This window comes from Microchirus variegatus (assembly GCF_963457635.1).
Source record: "Microchirus variegatus genome assembly, chromosome: 2".
Classification (NCBI taxonomy): Eukaryota; Metazoa; Chordata; class Actinopteri; order Pleuronectiformes; family Soleidae; genus Microchirus; species Microchirus variegatus.
The window spans coordinates 43,452,907-43,467,621 of NC_139803.1; the positions used below are offsets into that span (position 1 = coordinate 43,452,907).

A 14,715-nucleotide genomic window follows, 5' to 3' on the forward strand; every position below is an offset into this window, starting at 1 on the left:
TAGCTTACATTAGCATAACAATTGAGACACAGAAGAAATAGCTAGCCTAGCTGTGTAGCTCGAAACTTCAAAATGACACCAGCTAACACATAAAAAGCTCACTAATTTAATATTTATATACCTCTACATCTGTGTATTAGATAAGGTTGTGAACTTATGTTAGCATAACAATTGAGATGCTAACGTAAGTAAGAGATACAGAAGAAAAAGCTAGCCTAGCTGTGTAGCTCCAAACTTACCATGTAAAAAGCTCACTCATTTAGATACCGTATATATTTGTACATTTTTGAAGCAATCATTCAAGCTAGCCCTAGCCTGGCTAATTTGTGTTTAAGCTAGGACAACCTCATGGTTTATATCCTTTAATTTTAGTCGCGTGTTCATTTTAGAAACAGGTTATTGAGCGGTTTTAGAGCTAACCACAGGTGATTTGAACCATGCTAGGTTAGCTTATTTCCCCTGTTGCCGTTCTTAGTAATTAGTTTAATCACTAAATTAAAACCCAGGAGCAAATATTAATCTTTAATCCACAAAAAAAGGAGAATATTATTGATCTCTAATGTGTTTAATACATCTTTATCTGAGCGGAGGGAAAAGAATCCTTTATTTATGACTTAACGGCTAAGCTCAGAAAACCATAAAGACGTGATTTAAGCAGATTTTGAAGAGGTGAATATCGTAGCGTCGGCAGAAGCAACGATGACGAAAACGAGCGAAACGTCCGACGACTCGGAGTTAATGAGACGGAAAATCTCCCAACGACAATGGAGATTTTTTATATTTCACGCGAGCGACTCGTTTCTCTTTGATTGCTTCATTAAGGAGATTAATTTAGCCGCTAAGTCGCGGCCAAAGGCGCTAAATAGTGATCGTAATAGAGATGATGGAAAAGGGAGGGAAACAACAGAGGCCGATGTGTGGAGTCATATTCGTTTCCCCTGGAAACGATTTCATTTAAAACGCCTGTCTGTCTCTGGGAAGACGGCGGTGGCGGCGGCCATCTGCCAGATTGCTTTTTGTCATCCGCAGAAACGCAGATAAAGTTGTGAAGGTCGTTGTGAGGCGACGACGTGAATGCTGAAGATGAACTGTAGCTCGCTATAGTAGCATCACAGGCTAATGAAAGAGAAGAGGTTCAGTTTGAATGACACGAAGGAGAGAGAGCAGAGGCCTGAAAGTGCCATTTACATGGGTTAGCGGCGCCTCGGTTAGCTTAGTTAGAGTTAGCTTTGGCACTTTGAAGCAAACTCCGGGAAACATCTAAACATCCACCGCCCTAACGCTTTGTTTATAGTTCCCAACGGATAACGATGGTGACGCAAAACGAAAACACGTAGCCGTATATTAAACAACAAAGATAAAATTCAAGAGGAGGCTAACGGATGCTAACTGCCGTAAAACTCCAAGAACATGAATTGAAGAAGAGAAGCTGGAAATCATCGTTGTTGCTCCTCCTTCACTCTTAGATGAATGACGTACACAGTCCTGTACCTCATTTCTTATTTAGTGCTGGGCACGCTAACGTGCTAACGGCGGTTAACGCACATGATCCGTGACGACTGTCAGTCAAAGAGAAGAGGTTCGGTTTGAATGACTGTATGAGCAAAAAGGATGAGCATCAAAGGCCTGAAAGTGCCATTTTCATGGGTTAGCGGCGCCTCGGTTAGCTTGGTTAGAGTTAGCATTGGCGCTTTGGCTCGTGCTTCAAAGCAAACTCTGGGAAACATCTAAACATCCCCCGTGCTAACGCTTTGTTTATAGTTAACGGTCGTGACACAAAACGACAACACGTAGCTGTATATTAAACAACAAAGATAAAATTCAAGAGGATGCTAACGGATGCTAACTGCCGTAAAACTCCAAGAACATAAATTGAAGAAGAAGAAGAAGTGCTGGAAATCATCGTTGTTCGTCGATGTGTAGCTCCTCCTTCACCCTGAGATAAATGACGTACACAGTCCTGTACCTCATTTCTTATTTAGTGCTGGACACGCTAACGTGCTAACGAGCGGTTAACGCACATTAACGCATGATCCGTGACGACTGACTAGAAAAAAGACGCTCGTGACGTCGTGTTTTGTCAAGTTTGAGTCCAGGCACTGTTTACCAGTTAGCTCCGTTAGCTGCGTTAGCTCCTTTAGCGCTCCGTTAGCGCCGCCTACTGCGGAACTGGAGCGGTCTGTTTATGAAACGAAAAGAGCAGCGCTAACAAATAACCAGCGTACCTGTGCACTGCGCGCCTCCGTTTTTAAACTTTAGCGTTAGTTCAGAGACACGTAAACATGACGTCGCGCGCGTCTTTTTCCGGTTAGCCGTTAGCGAATAGCGAGCCCAGCTCTATTCTTATTGTGTTGTTTTCAGGGACGATAACGTCAAAGGTGACGGATGACAACACGAGATACTTTGGAAACACACTGAGGACACATTTGTGTCGATGATGATTATCTTCTCTCTTCCTTCCAGGCCACGGTTGCTGCCTTCGCGGCCAGCGAGGGTCACTCTCACCCGCGGGTGGTGGAGCTGCCCAAGACGGAGGAAGGACTGGGCTTCAACGTGATGGGCGGCAAAGAGCAGAACTCGCCCATCTACATCTCACGCATCATTCCCGGCGGCGTGGCGGAGAGACAGGGCGGCCTGAAGCGAGGCGACCAGCTGCTGTCCGTCAATGGCGTGGTACAAACAAATTTTTGAAATTCAGGAAATGATCCAAGTATCTCGGAATGACTTGAAATTTACCATCATAATAGTCGGCATCGCCCTGAACAAGGATCCGGTGAAAATATTTGTAAACCTCTTAAGGAATAATTTTAATGAATTTTTGAAATACAGGAAATATCCATTTGCCCTGATGCACTTTGACAGTGAGCTGACTTTCTTCTCGAAAACAAAAAGTATCTCGGAATGACTTGAAATTTAACTTCATAATAGTCAGCATCGCCCTGAACAAGGATCCATAAAAAATATTTGCAAATCTGCTAAAGAATAATTTTAACGATTTTTTGAAATTTAGGAAATTGGCCATTTGCCCTGATGCACTTTTGTTTTGAGCTGACTTTCTGCTAAAAAAAAAAAAAGTATCTCGGAATTATTTGAAATTTACCATCATAATAGTCGGCAACGACCTGAACAAGGATCTGTTGAAAATATTTGCAAATCGGCTAAGGAATAATTTTAACTAATTTTTGAAATTCAGGAAATTATCCATTTGCCCTGATGCACTTTGACAGGGAGCTGACTTTCTTCAAAAAAACAAAAAGTATCTCTGAATGACTTGAAATTTTCCGTCATAATAGTCGGGATCGCCCTGAACAAGGATCCGTTGAAAATATTTGAAAACCTCTTAAGGAATAATTTTAACGAATTTTTGAATTTCAAGAAATGATCCATTTGCCCTGATGCACTTTGACAGTGAGCTGACTTTCTTCTCAAAAACGAAAAGTATCTCGGAATGACTTGAAATTCATCATCATAATAGTCGGCATCGCCCTGAACAAGGATCCGTCGAAAATATTTGAAAACCTCTTAAGGAATAATTTTAACGAATTTTTGAATTTCAAGAAATGATCCATTTGCCCTGATGCACTTTGACAGTGAGCTGACTTTCTTCTCAAAAACGAAAAGTATCTCGGAATGACTTGAAATTCATCATCATAATAGTTGGCATCGCCCTGAACAAGGATCTGTCGAAAATATTTGAAAACCTCTTAAGGAATAATTTTAACGAATTTTTGAAATTCAGGAAATGATCCATTTGCCCTGATGCACTTTGACAGTGAGCTGACTTTCTTCAAAAAAACAAAAAGTATCTCGGAATGACTTGAAATTCATCATCATAATAGTCGGCATCGCTCTGAACAAGGATCCGTCGAAATTATTTGTAAACCTCTTAAGGAATAATTTTAATGAATTTTTTTTTTAAATTCAGGAAATTATCCATTTGCCCTGATACACTTTGACAGTGAGCTGAGTTTCTTCTCAAAAAAAAAAGTATCTCGGAATTATTTGAAATTCACCATCATAATAGTCGGCATCGCCCTGAACAAGGATCCCTTGAAAATATTTGCGAATCTGCTAAGGAATAATTTTAACGAATTTTTGAAATTCAGGAAATGATCCATTTACCCTGATGCACTTTTGTTTTGATCAGACTTTCTTCTAAAAAAAAAAAAGTATCTCGGAATGACTTGAAATTTACCATCATAAAAGTCGGCAACGACCTGAACAAGGATCCGTTGAAAATATTTGCAAACCTCTTAAGGAATAATTTTAATGAATTTTTGAATCCGAGTGTGCTTCAGTTTCTCAGCAGCAGACATGTGAGAGAATCTAAGATAAATATATATATCTGTCTCTTTTTTTTTATTATCTAATCCTGTCTGAAAACACTGAAACCTTTTGGCAGCTTGTTATAAAACGGAGCAGTGATTCGTTTGCGTTTGTACCGCGGAGATCAAAGCGCTGCCTTGTCTCGCACAATGAACACATTCTGTGAATTTATACATGAGATGAGTCAGGGTTTGGTTTGCTATCGCTCGCTCAAACAGTCTCTTACCCTCCTGCAGAGCGTGGAGGGCGAGCATCACGAGAAAGCCGTGGAGCTGCTGAAGACGGCCAAGGACAGCGTGAAGCTGGTGGTTCGCTACACGCCCAAAGTCCTGGAGGAGATGGAGGCGCGATTCGAGAAGCTGCGCACGGCCCGGAGACGCCAGCAGCAGCAGCTGCTCATGCAGCAGCAGCAGCAGCAGCAACAGCAGCAGAACCTGCCGTCGCAGCAGAACCACATGTCGTAGGTGAGGCGCTTCATGGCTTCAAGGGTGACGGAGCGGCGGGGGAGGGAGGTCATTTTGACCCAGAGCACCATTAAAATGAGCTAACGAGTTAGCCGTCTTGCTTCTCAAAAACAAAAAGTATCTCGGAATGACTTGAAATTTACCATCACAATAGTCGGCATCGCCCTGAACAAGGATCTGTTGAAAAAATTCGCAAAACTCTTAAGGAATAATTTTTATGAATTTTTGAAATTCAGGAAAAAAAGTAAGTATCTCGGAATGACTTGAAATTTACCATCATAATAGTCGGCATCGCCCTGAACAAGGATCCGTTGAAAATATTTGCAAACCTCTTAAGGAATAATTTTAACGAATTTTTGAAATTCAGGAATTTGCCCTGATGCACTTTGACAGTGAGCCGATTTTCTTCTCAAAAACAAAAAGTATCTCGAAATGACTTGAAATTTACCATCATAATAGTCAGCATCGACCTGAACAAGGATCTGTTGAAAATATTTTCAAACCTCTTAAGGAATAATTTTTATGAATTTTTGAAATTCAGGAATTTGTGCTGATGCACTTTCACAGTGAGCACAGAGCACCTTTAAAATGAGCTAATGAGTTAGCCGACTTTCTTCTCAAAAACAAAAAGTATCTCGGAATTATTTGAAATGTACCATCATAATAGTTGGCATCGCCCTGAACAAGGATCCGTTGAAAATATTTTTTAAACCTCTTAAGGAATAATTTTTATGAATTTTTTAAATTCAGGAATTTGTCCTGATGCACTTTGACAGTGAGCACAGAGCACCTTTAAAATGAGGGGATGAACGGCGTTAGAGGAACCAGCAACACACGACGCAACTTTAATGTTCGACAAACTGATTAGAAGGTGATCAACACTGTGTTTTGGTCGCTTTTGGGGGTTATAGAGATAATCCAATCTAACTTTATTTGTAAAGCAATTTTTAAAAAAACGACCGCAAAGTGCTCTGCAGAATAATAAATAGAAAGACGCTATAAATTAGCACAGAAGCTCACAAGAGGCGATGAGATCCATCTAAAACAACTAAAAAAATAAATTAAAAGACATAAAAATGTGGACAGAAACTATAAAACAAAAACATTAAATTGAAATGGAAATAAAATATGGACGAGCACATATCGTTCACAAACAATTATCCAGGAGGAAAAACAACCAATACTTGATATTTCTAAAACTATATACAGTTTTCTGCTCTATGCTAAGCTAAGCTAACAAATAGCCGGCTTTGTAAAAAAACTCTTAAAAAGTAAGTAGCACAGCCAAAGTCTGGATAACAGTTTCCTTATCTATGCTAAGCTTAGCTTAGCGAACAAAAAACGTCTGGCTAGCTGATCAAATATTCAGTAAAGGAGGCTAATGCTAACGGCAGCGACAGACGGGACGGGAAGTTAGCAGAAGTTCCGCTTTAAAAACAAAATAAAACAATAGACCTTTAACGATGCCTTGCTTTGGCTTGGGTGATGCTAGCATCATGGGGGGGGGGGCCCTCTTGAGGTTGCGAGGCCCAAAGCAGGTGCTTAGTTACACTGAGTGAAATCACACCATTCCATGCCTAATTCTTCCCAGATTTACCAATCTAACTTTATTTGTAAAGCAATTTTTTTAAAAAAACGACCGCAAAGTGCTCTGCAGAATAATAAATAGAAAGACGCTATAAATTAGCACAGAAGCTCACAAGAGGCGATGAGATCCATCTAAAACAACTAAAAAATAAATTAAAAGACATAAAAACATGGATAGAAACTATAAAACAAAAGAATTAAATGGAAATAAAATCAACAACTTAAACAGTGTCAAAGAAATATGGACAAACAATTATCCAGGAGGAAAAACAACCAAACTTGATATTTCCAAAACAGTTATATACAGTTTTCTGCTCTATGCTAAGCTAAGCTAACAAATAGCCGGCTGTGGAAAAAAACTCTTAAAAAGTAAGTAGCACAGCCAAAGTCTGGATAACAGTTTCCTTATCTATGCTAAGCTTAGCTTAGCAAACAAAAACGTCTGGCTAGCTGATCACATATTCAGGAAAGGAGGCTAATGCTAACGGCAGCGACAGATGGGACGGGAAGTTAGCAGAAGTTCCGCTTTAAAAACAAAATAAAACAATAGACCTTTAACGATGCCTTGCTTTGGCTTGGGTGATGCTAGCATCATGGGGGGGGGGGCCCTCTTGAGGTTGCGAGGCCCAAAGCAGGTGCTTAGTTACACTGAGTGAAATCACACCATTCCATGCCTAATTCTTCCCAGATTTACCAATCTAACTTTATTTGTAAAGCAATTTTTTTTAAAAAACGACCGCAAAGTGCTCTGCAGAATAATAAATAGAAAGACGCTATAAATTAGCACAGAAGCTCACAAGAGGCGATGAGATCCATCTAAAACAACTAAAAAATAAATTAAAAGACATAAAAACATGGATAGAAACTATAAAACAAAAGAATTAAATGGAAATAAAATCAACAACTTAAACAGTGTCAAAGAAATATGGACAAACAATTATCCAGGAGGAAAAACAACCAAACTTGATATTTCCAAAACAGTTATATACAGTTTTCTGCTCTATGCTAAGCTAAGCTAACAAATAGCCGGCTGTGGAAAAAAACTCTTAAAAAGTAAGTAGCACAGCCAAAGTCCGGATAACAGTTTCCTTATCTATGCTAAGCTTAGCTTAGCGAACAAAAAACGTCTGGCTAGCTGATCAAATATTCAGTAAAGGAGGCTAATGCTAACGGCAGCGACAGACGGGAAGTTAGCAGAAGTTCCGCTTTAAAAACCTTTAACGATGCCTTGCTTTGGCTTGGGGGATGCTAGCATCATGGGGGGGGGCCCTCTTGTGGTCGCGAGGCCCAAAGCAGGTGCTTAGTTACACCGTTACACTGAGTGAAATCACACCGTGCCTAATTCTTCCCAGATTTACCGTGAGATTAGATTAACCGATGAACTGGGAAGATCCCCGTGGCACCCCCCCCCCCTCCCATTTGATCTGAAATTCCGCCAAATTCCCGTCCCTCGCTCGTCTTACACTTGGCACGAGGACGAGGATTTGGACGATATCTGAGAGCTTGTAGCTTGGAGCTGCAGACGGCGAACAGAGCAGGAATCATGTTTTATCAACACTGACATGACGATCGCCCAGATTGGGTTCGGCAGCCGAGCGCATTAATCTCACTCTGAAGCTCTGAAGCTCTTTTCCCTCCTCCTCGCTCACACATTTACTAATTTTAACAGATGCCAGTTTTTTTGTAAACGCGTCTCAATCGAGACTTTTGACAAACGATGTTTAAACCGTGAGATGATCGTCCGAAGAGCGGCTTCTGTTCACTCGGAAAACAGAGGTTTTGCAGGCGAGAGTCGAGCGGATTTTCACGGTAGAGCACGAGACAAAAGACGTATCTAGAGGGATTTTCATTAAGCGTGAACAGGCAGAACAAGTCGAGCGCGACAAACCCGAGCGGCTCAGGTAATCCCCCCAAAAAAAAACGTTCAAAGGGAAAGAAGTGAAGTTTTGAGCCAAAAGGCGAAGATTTCTGCGAGATTACGACGACGTTCTGGCACAAGACGTTAAATACTTCAGCGGACGAGTTTAGAGATGAACGATGAGGAGCAGGTGAGGCGAGGAAAACCCCGACGGACGATCCCAGGAAGACCGATATCAGTCCATAAAAGCTACTAAATATGCAACGTAGTCTAAATGACACGTGGTTAGCATGACGGGTTCCCAAGGGTCCTTGAAATTTACATTTTGTGCAAGAAAGAAGTTGATGTTTAGGTTTAAGCGTCTCCCTTGTTTGTTACGACGCCACCTACCGTTTCACGACGTACGTAGACGAGGCTGTTGACGCGAGATTCCGCGCAGAACAACGAGCGAGTAAAGTCGAGCAAAGAGAGAGAAAACTGACCAAAGATTCCACTTTGACCAAAGAACCCCCCCCCCAAAAAAAGGACAAGCTCTTACAAGTCTGCACATTCTAGTCTTTGAATTTGAGGGAATTGGTCCTGGAAAGTCCTTGAATCTAAAGTCAACCAAGGTGCGAGAACCCTGATTTTCAAACTTTCTTATTTTTGGCCAAGATCTTTGACCAAGAACCCAAAAAATGGACAATCCAGATGCAAAGCGTGCTAGCAAATCAAGTGGACGCCATTGGCGGAGACAAGCTCTTACAAGTTTGTCCTCCCATCTTGAGCTTTTTCAGCACATTTTAGTCTTTGAATATGAGGGAATTGGTCCTGGAAAGTCAATGAAAAGGCCTTGAATCTTGTCAACCATGGTGCAAGAACCCAGATTTTCAAACTTTCTCAATTTTAGCCAAGATCTTTGACCAACCATCCCAAAAAATGGATGATCACTCTTTCAAGTTTGTCCTCCCGCCTTAAGCTGTGCCAGCACATTCTAGTCTTTGAATTTGAGGGAATTAGTCCTGGAAAGTCAATGAAAAGTCCTTGAATGTGACGTCTACCAAGGTGCAAAAACCCTGATTTTCAAACTTTCTCAGTTTCGGTCAAGATCTTTGAGCAAGAACCCAAAAAATGGACAATCCAGATGCAGAGCGTGCTAGCAAATCAAGTGGACGCCATTGGCGGAGACAAGCTCTTACAAGTTTGTCCTCCTGTCTTGAGCTTTGTCAGTACATTTTAGTCTTTGAATATGAGGGAAATAGTCCTGGAAAGTCAATGAAAAGGCCTTGAAGTTGACGTCGACCAAAGGTTCCTGAACCCTGATTTTCAAACTTCTCAGTTTCGGCCAAGATCTTTGACCAAGATCCTCAAAAATGGACAATCCAGATTCAGAGCATGCTAGCAAATCAAGTGGACGCCATTGGCGAAGACAAGCTCTTACAAGTTTGTCCTCCCATCTTGAGATTTTAGTCTTTGAATTTGAGGGAATTTGTCCTGGAAAGTCAACGAAAAGTCCTTGAATGTGACGTCAAAAAAAAGGTGCGTGAACCCTGACTTTCAAACTTTGGAGTTGTGTTTTTGCGAGTGATTCCCAGAAGCTGCCGAGGTCGTAAGAAGACGAAGTAGAAGTAGAATTAGGCTCGTTGAGGAAAGCGGTATTGGGACATCACTACATGCAAGTTAGCGTAGTGAACGCGACGAACGTGCTAACCTACGTCACCATGTTGACAATTCTACCGGTGGAGCGTGCTACTGTTTTCATTCAGGAAAAATGATGGTGGATCAGCTGTTGTGTTGTGTTGTGTTGCCTGTTGTTGCGCTGAAATCTGAAGTCGCGGGTATTCGTGTTCAAGTGAACGGCGGTACACACAATACTTGCAATATTACAGCACGTTACAATGTCGAAGTGTTATGCTAATGTCCGAAAATAAGTGAGGATTTATGAAAGCAGCTAGCTAACTAGCTAGCGATTCGCCGAGGTGCTTCGAGAGTCGTGTAGCCTGTCATGTAGGGCCACGTAACCTCGAAGCACTCGGCAAATCACTGGCTAGCTAGTTAGCTAGCTGCTTTAGCATCTTTAGCATCTTTAACATCTTTAGCATCTTTAACATCTTTAGCATCTTTACCATCTTTAGCATCTTTAACATATTTACTATCTTTAGCATCTTTACCATCTTTAACATCTTTAGCATCTTTAACATCTTTACCATCTTTACCATCTTTAACATCTTTAGCATCTTTACTATCTTTAGCATCTTTACCATCTTTAACATCTTTAGCATCTTTAACATCTTTATCATCTTTAGCATCTTTAACATCTTTATCATCTTTAGAATCTTTAGCATCTTTAACATCTTTATCATCTTTAGCATCTTTAACATCTTTATCATCTTTAGCATCTTTAACATCTTTATCATCTTTAGCATCTTTAGCATCTTTAACGTCTTTAACATCTTTACCATCTTTATCATATTTAACATCTTTAGCATCTTTAGCATCTTTAGCATCTTTAACATCTTTAGCATCTTTAACATCTTTAGCATCTTTACTATCTTTAGCATCTTTACCATCTTTACTATCTTTAGCATCTTTAACATCTTTAGCATCTTTACCATCTTTAACATCTTTAGCATCTTTACCATCTTTACTATCTTTAGCATCTTTAACATCTTTACTATCTTTAGCATCTTTAACATCTTTAGCATCTTTAACATCTTTAGCATCTTTACCATCTTTAACATCTTTACCATCTTTACTATCTTTAACATCTTTAGCATCTTTAACATCTTTAGCATCTTTAACATCTTTAGCATCTTTACTATCTTTAACATCTTTACCATCTTTATCATATTTAACATCTTTAGCATCTTTAGCATCTTTACCATCTTTAACATCTTTAGCATCTTTAACATCTTTAACATCTTTATCATCTTTAGAATCTTTACCATCTTTACCATCTTTCATAAATCGTCACTTATTTCCTGACATTAGCATAACAACTTCGACGTTGTAACGTAAGCTTATTTTCCGATAAAAATATATTACAACAAAACTGTTCCTCGGCAGACGTGGCCGCCGTAACGGCCGGCTCGCTGAATACGCAAAGCATCCTGGGTAATTTCGTCTTTCACTTCGTTTTGACGGTTGATTACAGGGGGAAAATTGCATTTGAACGCGCAAAATTTAGGGTTAGGGCAAAAAACGTAGGGTTGGGGGAGGTGACGGCCGTCAAACCATCGCTCTCAGATCGTTTCTTCCTTCTCTCACAGGTCGATCCAGAAGAAGAAGAAGAAGAAGAAGTGACGAACGCGAGGGGCGAAGCGAACAAGTCCGATCTCCTGAAGACGATCCCGTTTGTGCGGAAGATCCCAAAAGTTGAAAACTCTCTCCGCCGTCACCGAGGACAAGAAAGCTAACCGAGTAAAAGACTCTTCGACCGACCGACGTCTCTCTCGCTTCCAGTTTTTCCACCATTTACCGAGTGAAGAGAGCCACGAAAACCTGGCGCTCAGAGCGAGGCCGACGCTGAAGGTCCTACGTTTTTATTTATTTCCTTTTCTACGTCGTCGTTTTTCTTGTTTTCTCGTACGAATGTTCCCCGGCGTCACTTGTACGGTGGTGTTTTTTTTCCGTTCGGTTCCTCAACTGGTGCTTGTGTCTCCGTACGAACGACCAACAGTTTCTCTTACTTTGAAAGTCTTAAACCTTCGATACTGTAGCAACAACGTTTTCCTTTTAGATTTAGCAATAAGACAATAACACGTAAAACACTCAAACATCTACAACATTGTCCATCGGCAGCTTCTGAGTCCAAACGTCTCCTCTTTGCCATTGAAAGAGATTATTATTATTATTATTATTATTATTATTATTATTGATTTACAGGCGGTAAACGTACAACTCGTGTGCAATAACGGCGACGATTGCGAACGTGAATGTGTCAAAATGTGCTAAATTGTTTGTTTTATTTTTTTTTCTATATGGTAAAAAGTTTATGAGATGAGATATTTTATGGTAAAGTTTTATCTTCTGTTATGGAAATGTTATTTAAAAGGAAAATTAAAAATAATAGTAGTGAAAGTAATAAGTTGTATAATGCAGCACATACAGTGAGTCATGTGAGTCTGTTCCCCCGCAGTTCTGTTCTGACAATCATTGTGTGTTTTACGATGGGATTGTGTTGAATGTTCTATCTTTTTATTTATTATTATTATTGTTATTATTTTTATTGTTATATTATTGTTATTATAATTATTATTATTATTATTTCCTGTCTACCTGTAAAGAAAATCAGTTTCTCTACCAAACAATCCAAGAACTCCAGTGGTGGCCATCTTTATCATCTTTATCATCTTTAACATCTTTAGCATCTTTAGCATATTTAACATATTTAGCATCTTTAACATCTTTCTTATCTTTAACATCTTTAGCATCTTTAGCATCTTTAGCATCTTTAACATCTTTACCATCTTTACCATCTTTACCATCTTTATCATCTTAATCATCTTTATCATCTTTATCATCTTTCTCATCTTTACCATCTTTAGCATCTTTAGCATCTTTACCATCTTTAGCATCTTTCTCATCTTTAACATCTTTAGCATCGTTAGCATCGTTAGCATCGTTAGCATCTTTATCATCTTTCACATCTTTATCATCTCCATCTTTGTGTTCTACGTCTTATTTCTTTCTAACTCTTCTTCTTCTAATTTATTTCATCGTCTTCTTCTTCTCTTAATCCCACAAACTCAAAGCACATCGTTTTTTTTTTGGTTTGGTCCAAATCGAGGTTGAGCCGATTTAGCGTCAAGAACGGTGAACGAAAAGTCGCCGAATTCTTTTTCTTTTTTTCCAGACTCAAAAGGTCGTTCCGCGCGCTAACGTTTCTTTCGTAGCCCGTTAGCGTCGAGGTGACGTTAAAAAGCCGATCTCTTTTTGTATCTTTTAACTCTTTCTTAATTGACTTGCATTTTTGAAGCTGATGTTCGTGTATTTAACGTAAAAGATTGAACAAAAAAAAAAAAAACCCCGACAAACAAACGAAAATGTTGATATGCAATTGTTATACATAATATATTTGTATAAATAAATCTATGTGCTTGTGTACAGTGGACACAGTCGTCCTTCATCTTTGTCTCCAGTGATTATTTCATAAAAATACGATCGATTTTCACATATTTTGCAGTTTATTATGAACAGATGGTACGTTCCGTGTGTGGTTTTTTGGGGGTTTGGCGGCGCCACATTCTTCACTGCAGACTTTAATCCCCTCACAAATCTCTCTATTAACTCAAGGATCGTGTGTCTCTGTGTGGTCAAAGTCGTCCTTCAGTGACTTTGACCACAGATGGACGGACATAATTGACGCTGCACCAGCGCTTTGACCGTCAACAGCTAACAAATAACCTTCTTCAGTCTTCACAGTCAACGGTAACTGTTTCGCAGCTTTATAAAATCTTACCTGAAGCTACCATGCTACGGAAGGTGTCGATGTTGGACGAGAAGATCTCTGTTCCAGTTCGTCCCAAAGGTGATCGACGGGGTTCAAAGTCACGCTTTATCATCTTTAGCATCTTTATCATCTTTAGCATCTTTATCATCTTTAGCATCTTTAACATCTTTAGCATCTTTAGCATTTTTAGCATCTTTAACATATTTAGCATCTTTACCATCTTTAGCATCTTTAACATCTTTAGCATCTTTAGCATCTTTATCATTTTTAGCATCTTTAACATATTTAGCATCTTTACCATCTTTAGCATCTTTACCATCTTTAGCATCTTAAGCATGTTTAACATCTTTTTCATCATTATCATCTTTAGCATCTTTAACAAATTTAGCATCTTTAACATCTTTAGCATCTTTAACATCTTTAACATCTTTAAGATCTTTAGCATCTTTAACAGCTAACAAATAACCTTCTTCAGTCTTCACAGTCAACAGTAACTGTTTCGCAGCTTTATGAACATCTTACCTGAAGATTCTGAAGCTACGATGCTACGGAAGATGTTGATGTTGGACGAGAAGATCTCTGTTCCAGTTCGTCCCAAAGGTGATCGACGGGGTTCCGAGTCCCGCCCTGTCCAGTTCTACCACAACAAACCTCAAAAAAGTCACGTTGGACTTTTTCTTACTGTGGTAGGGCTAACGCTAACGCTTACTCTTACTGTGGTAGAGCTAACACTAACGCTAACCCTTACTGTGGTAGGGCTAACCCTAACTGTGGTAGAGCTAACGCTAACCCTTACTGTGATAGGGCTAACCCTAACTCTTACTGTGGTAGAGCTAACACTAACCCCAACCCTTACTGTGATAGGGCTAACCCTAACCCTTACTGTGGTAGAGCTAACGCTAACCCTGACCCTAACCCTTACTGTGGTAGAGCTAACGCTAACCCTAACTCTTACTGTGGTAGGGCTAACGCTAACGCTAACCCTTACTGTGGTAGGGCTAACCCTAACTCTTACTGTGGTAGAGCTAACTCTAACCCTTACTGTGGTA

The 14,715-nt window shown here is 39.8% G+C and overlaps 1 protein-coding gene across 1 annotated transcript in view; it reads left to right on the top strand.

Annotated features, from left to right (window-relative positions):
- lin7a (lin-7 homolog A (C. elegans)) overlaps positions 1-13,245 on the top strand; it is a 46,190-nt gene extending 32,945 nt beyond the window's left edge. Inside the window, exons 4-6 of the mRNA XM_083910424.1 lie at positions 2,464-2,673; positions 4,563-4,790; positions 11,484-13,245. Coding sequence (XP_083766550.1) covers positions 2,464-2,673; positions 4,563-4,790 — 438 coding nt within the window. The 3' untranslated portion in view covers positions 11,484-13,245. The remainder of the gene's footprint in view (positions 1-2,463; positions 2,674-4,562; positions 4,791-11,483) is intronic.
- Positions 13,246-14,715: the final 1,470 nt, after the last annotated feature.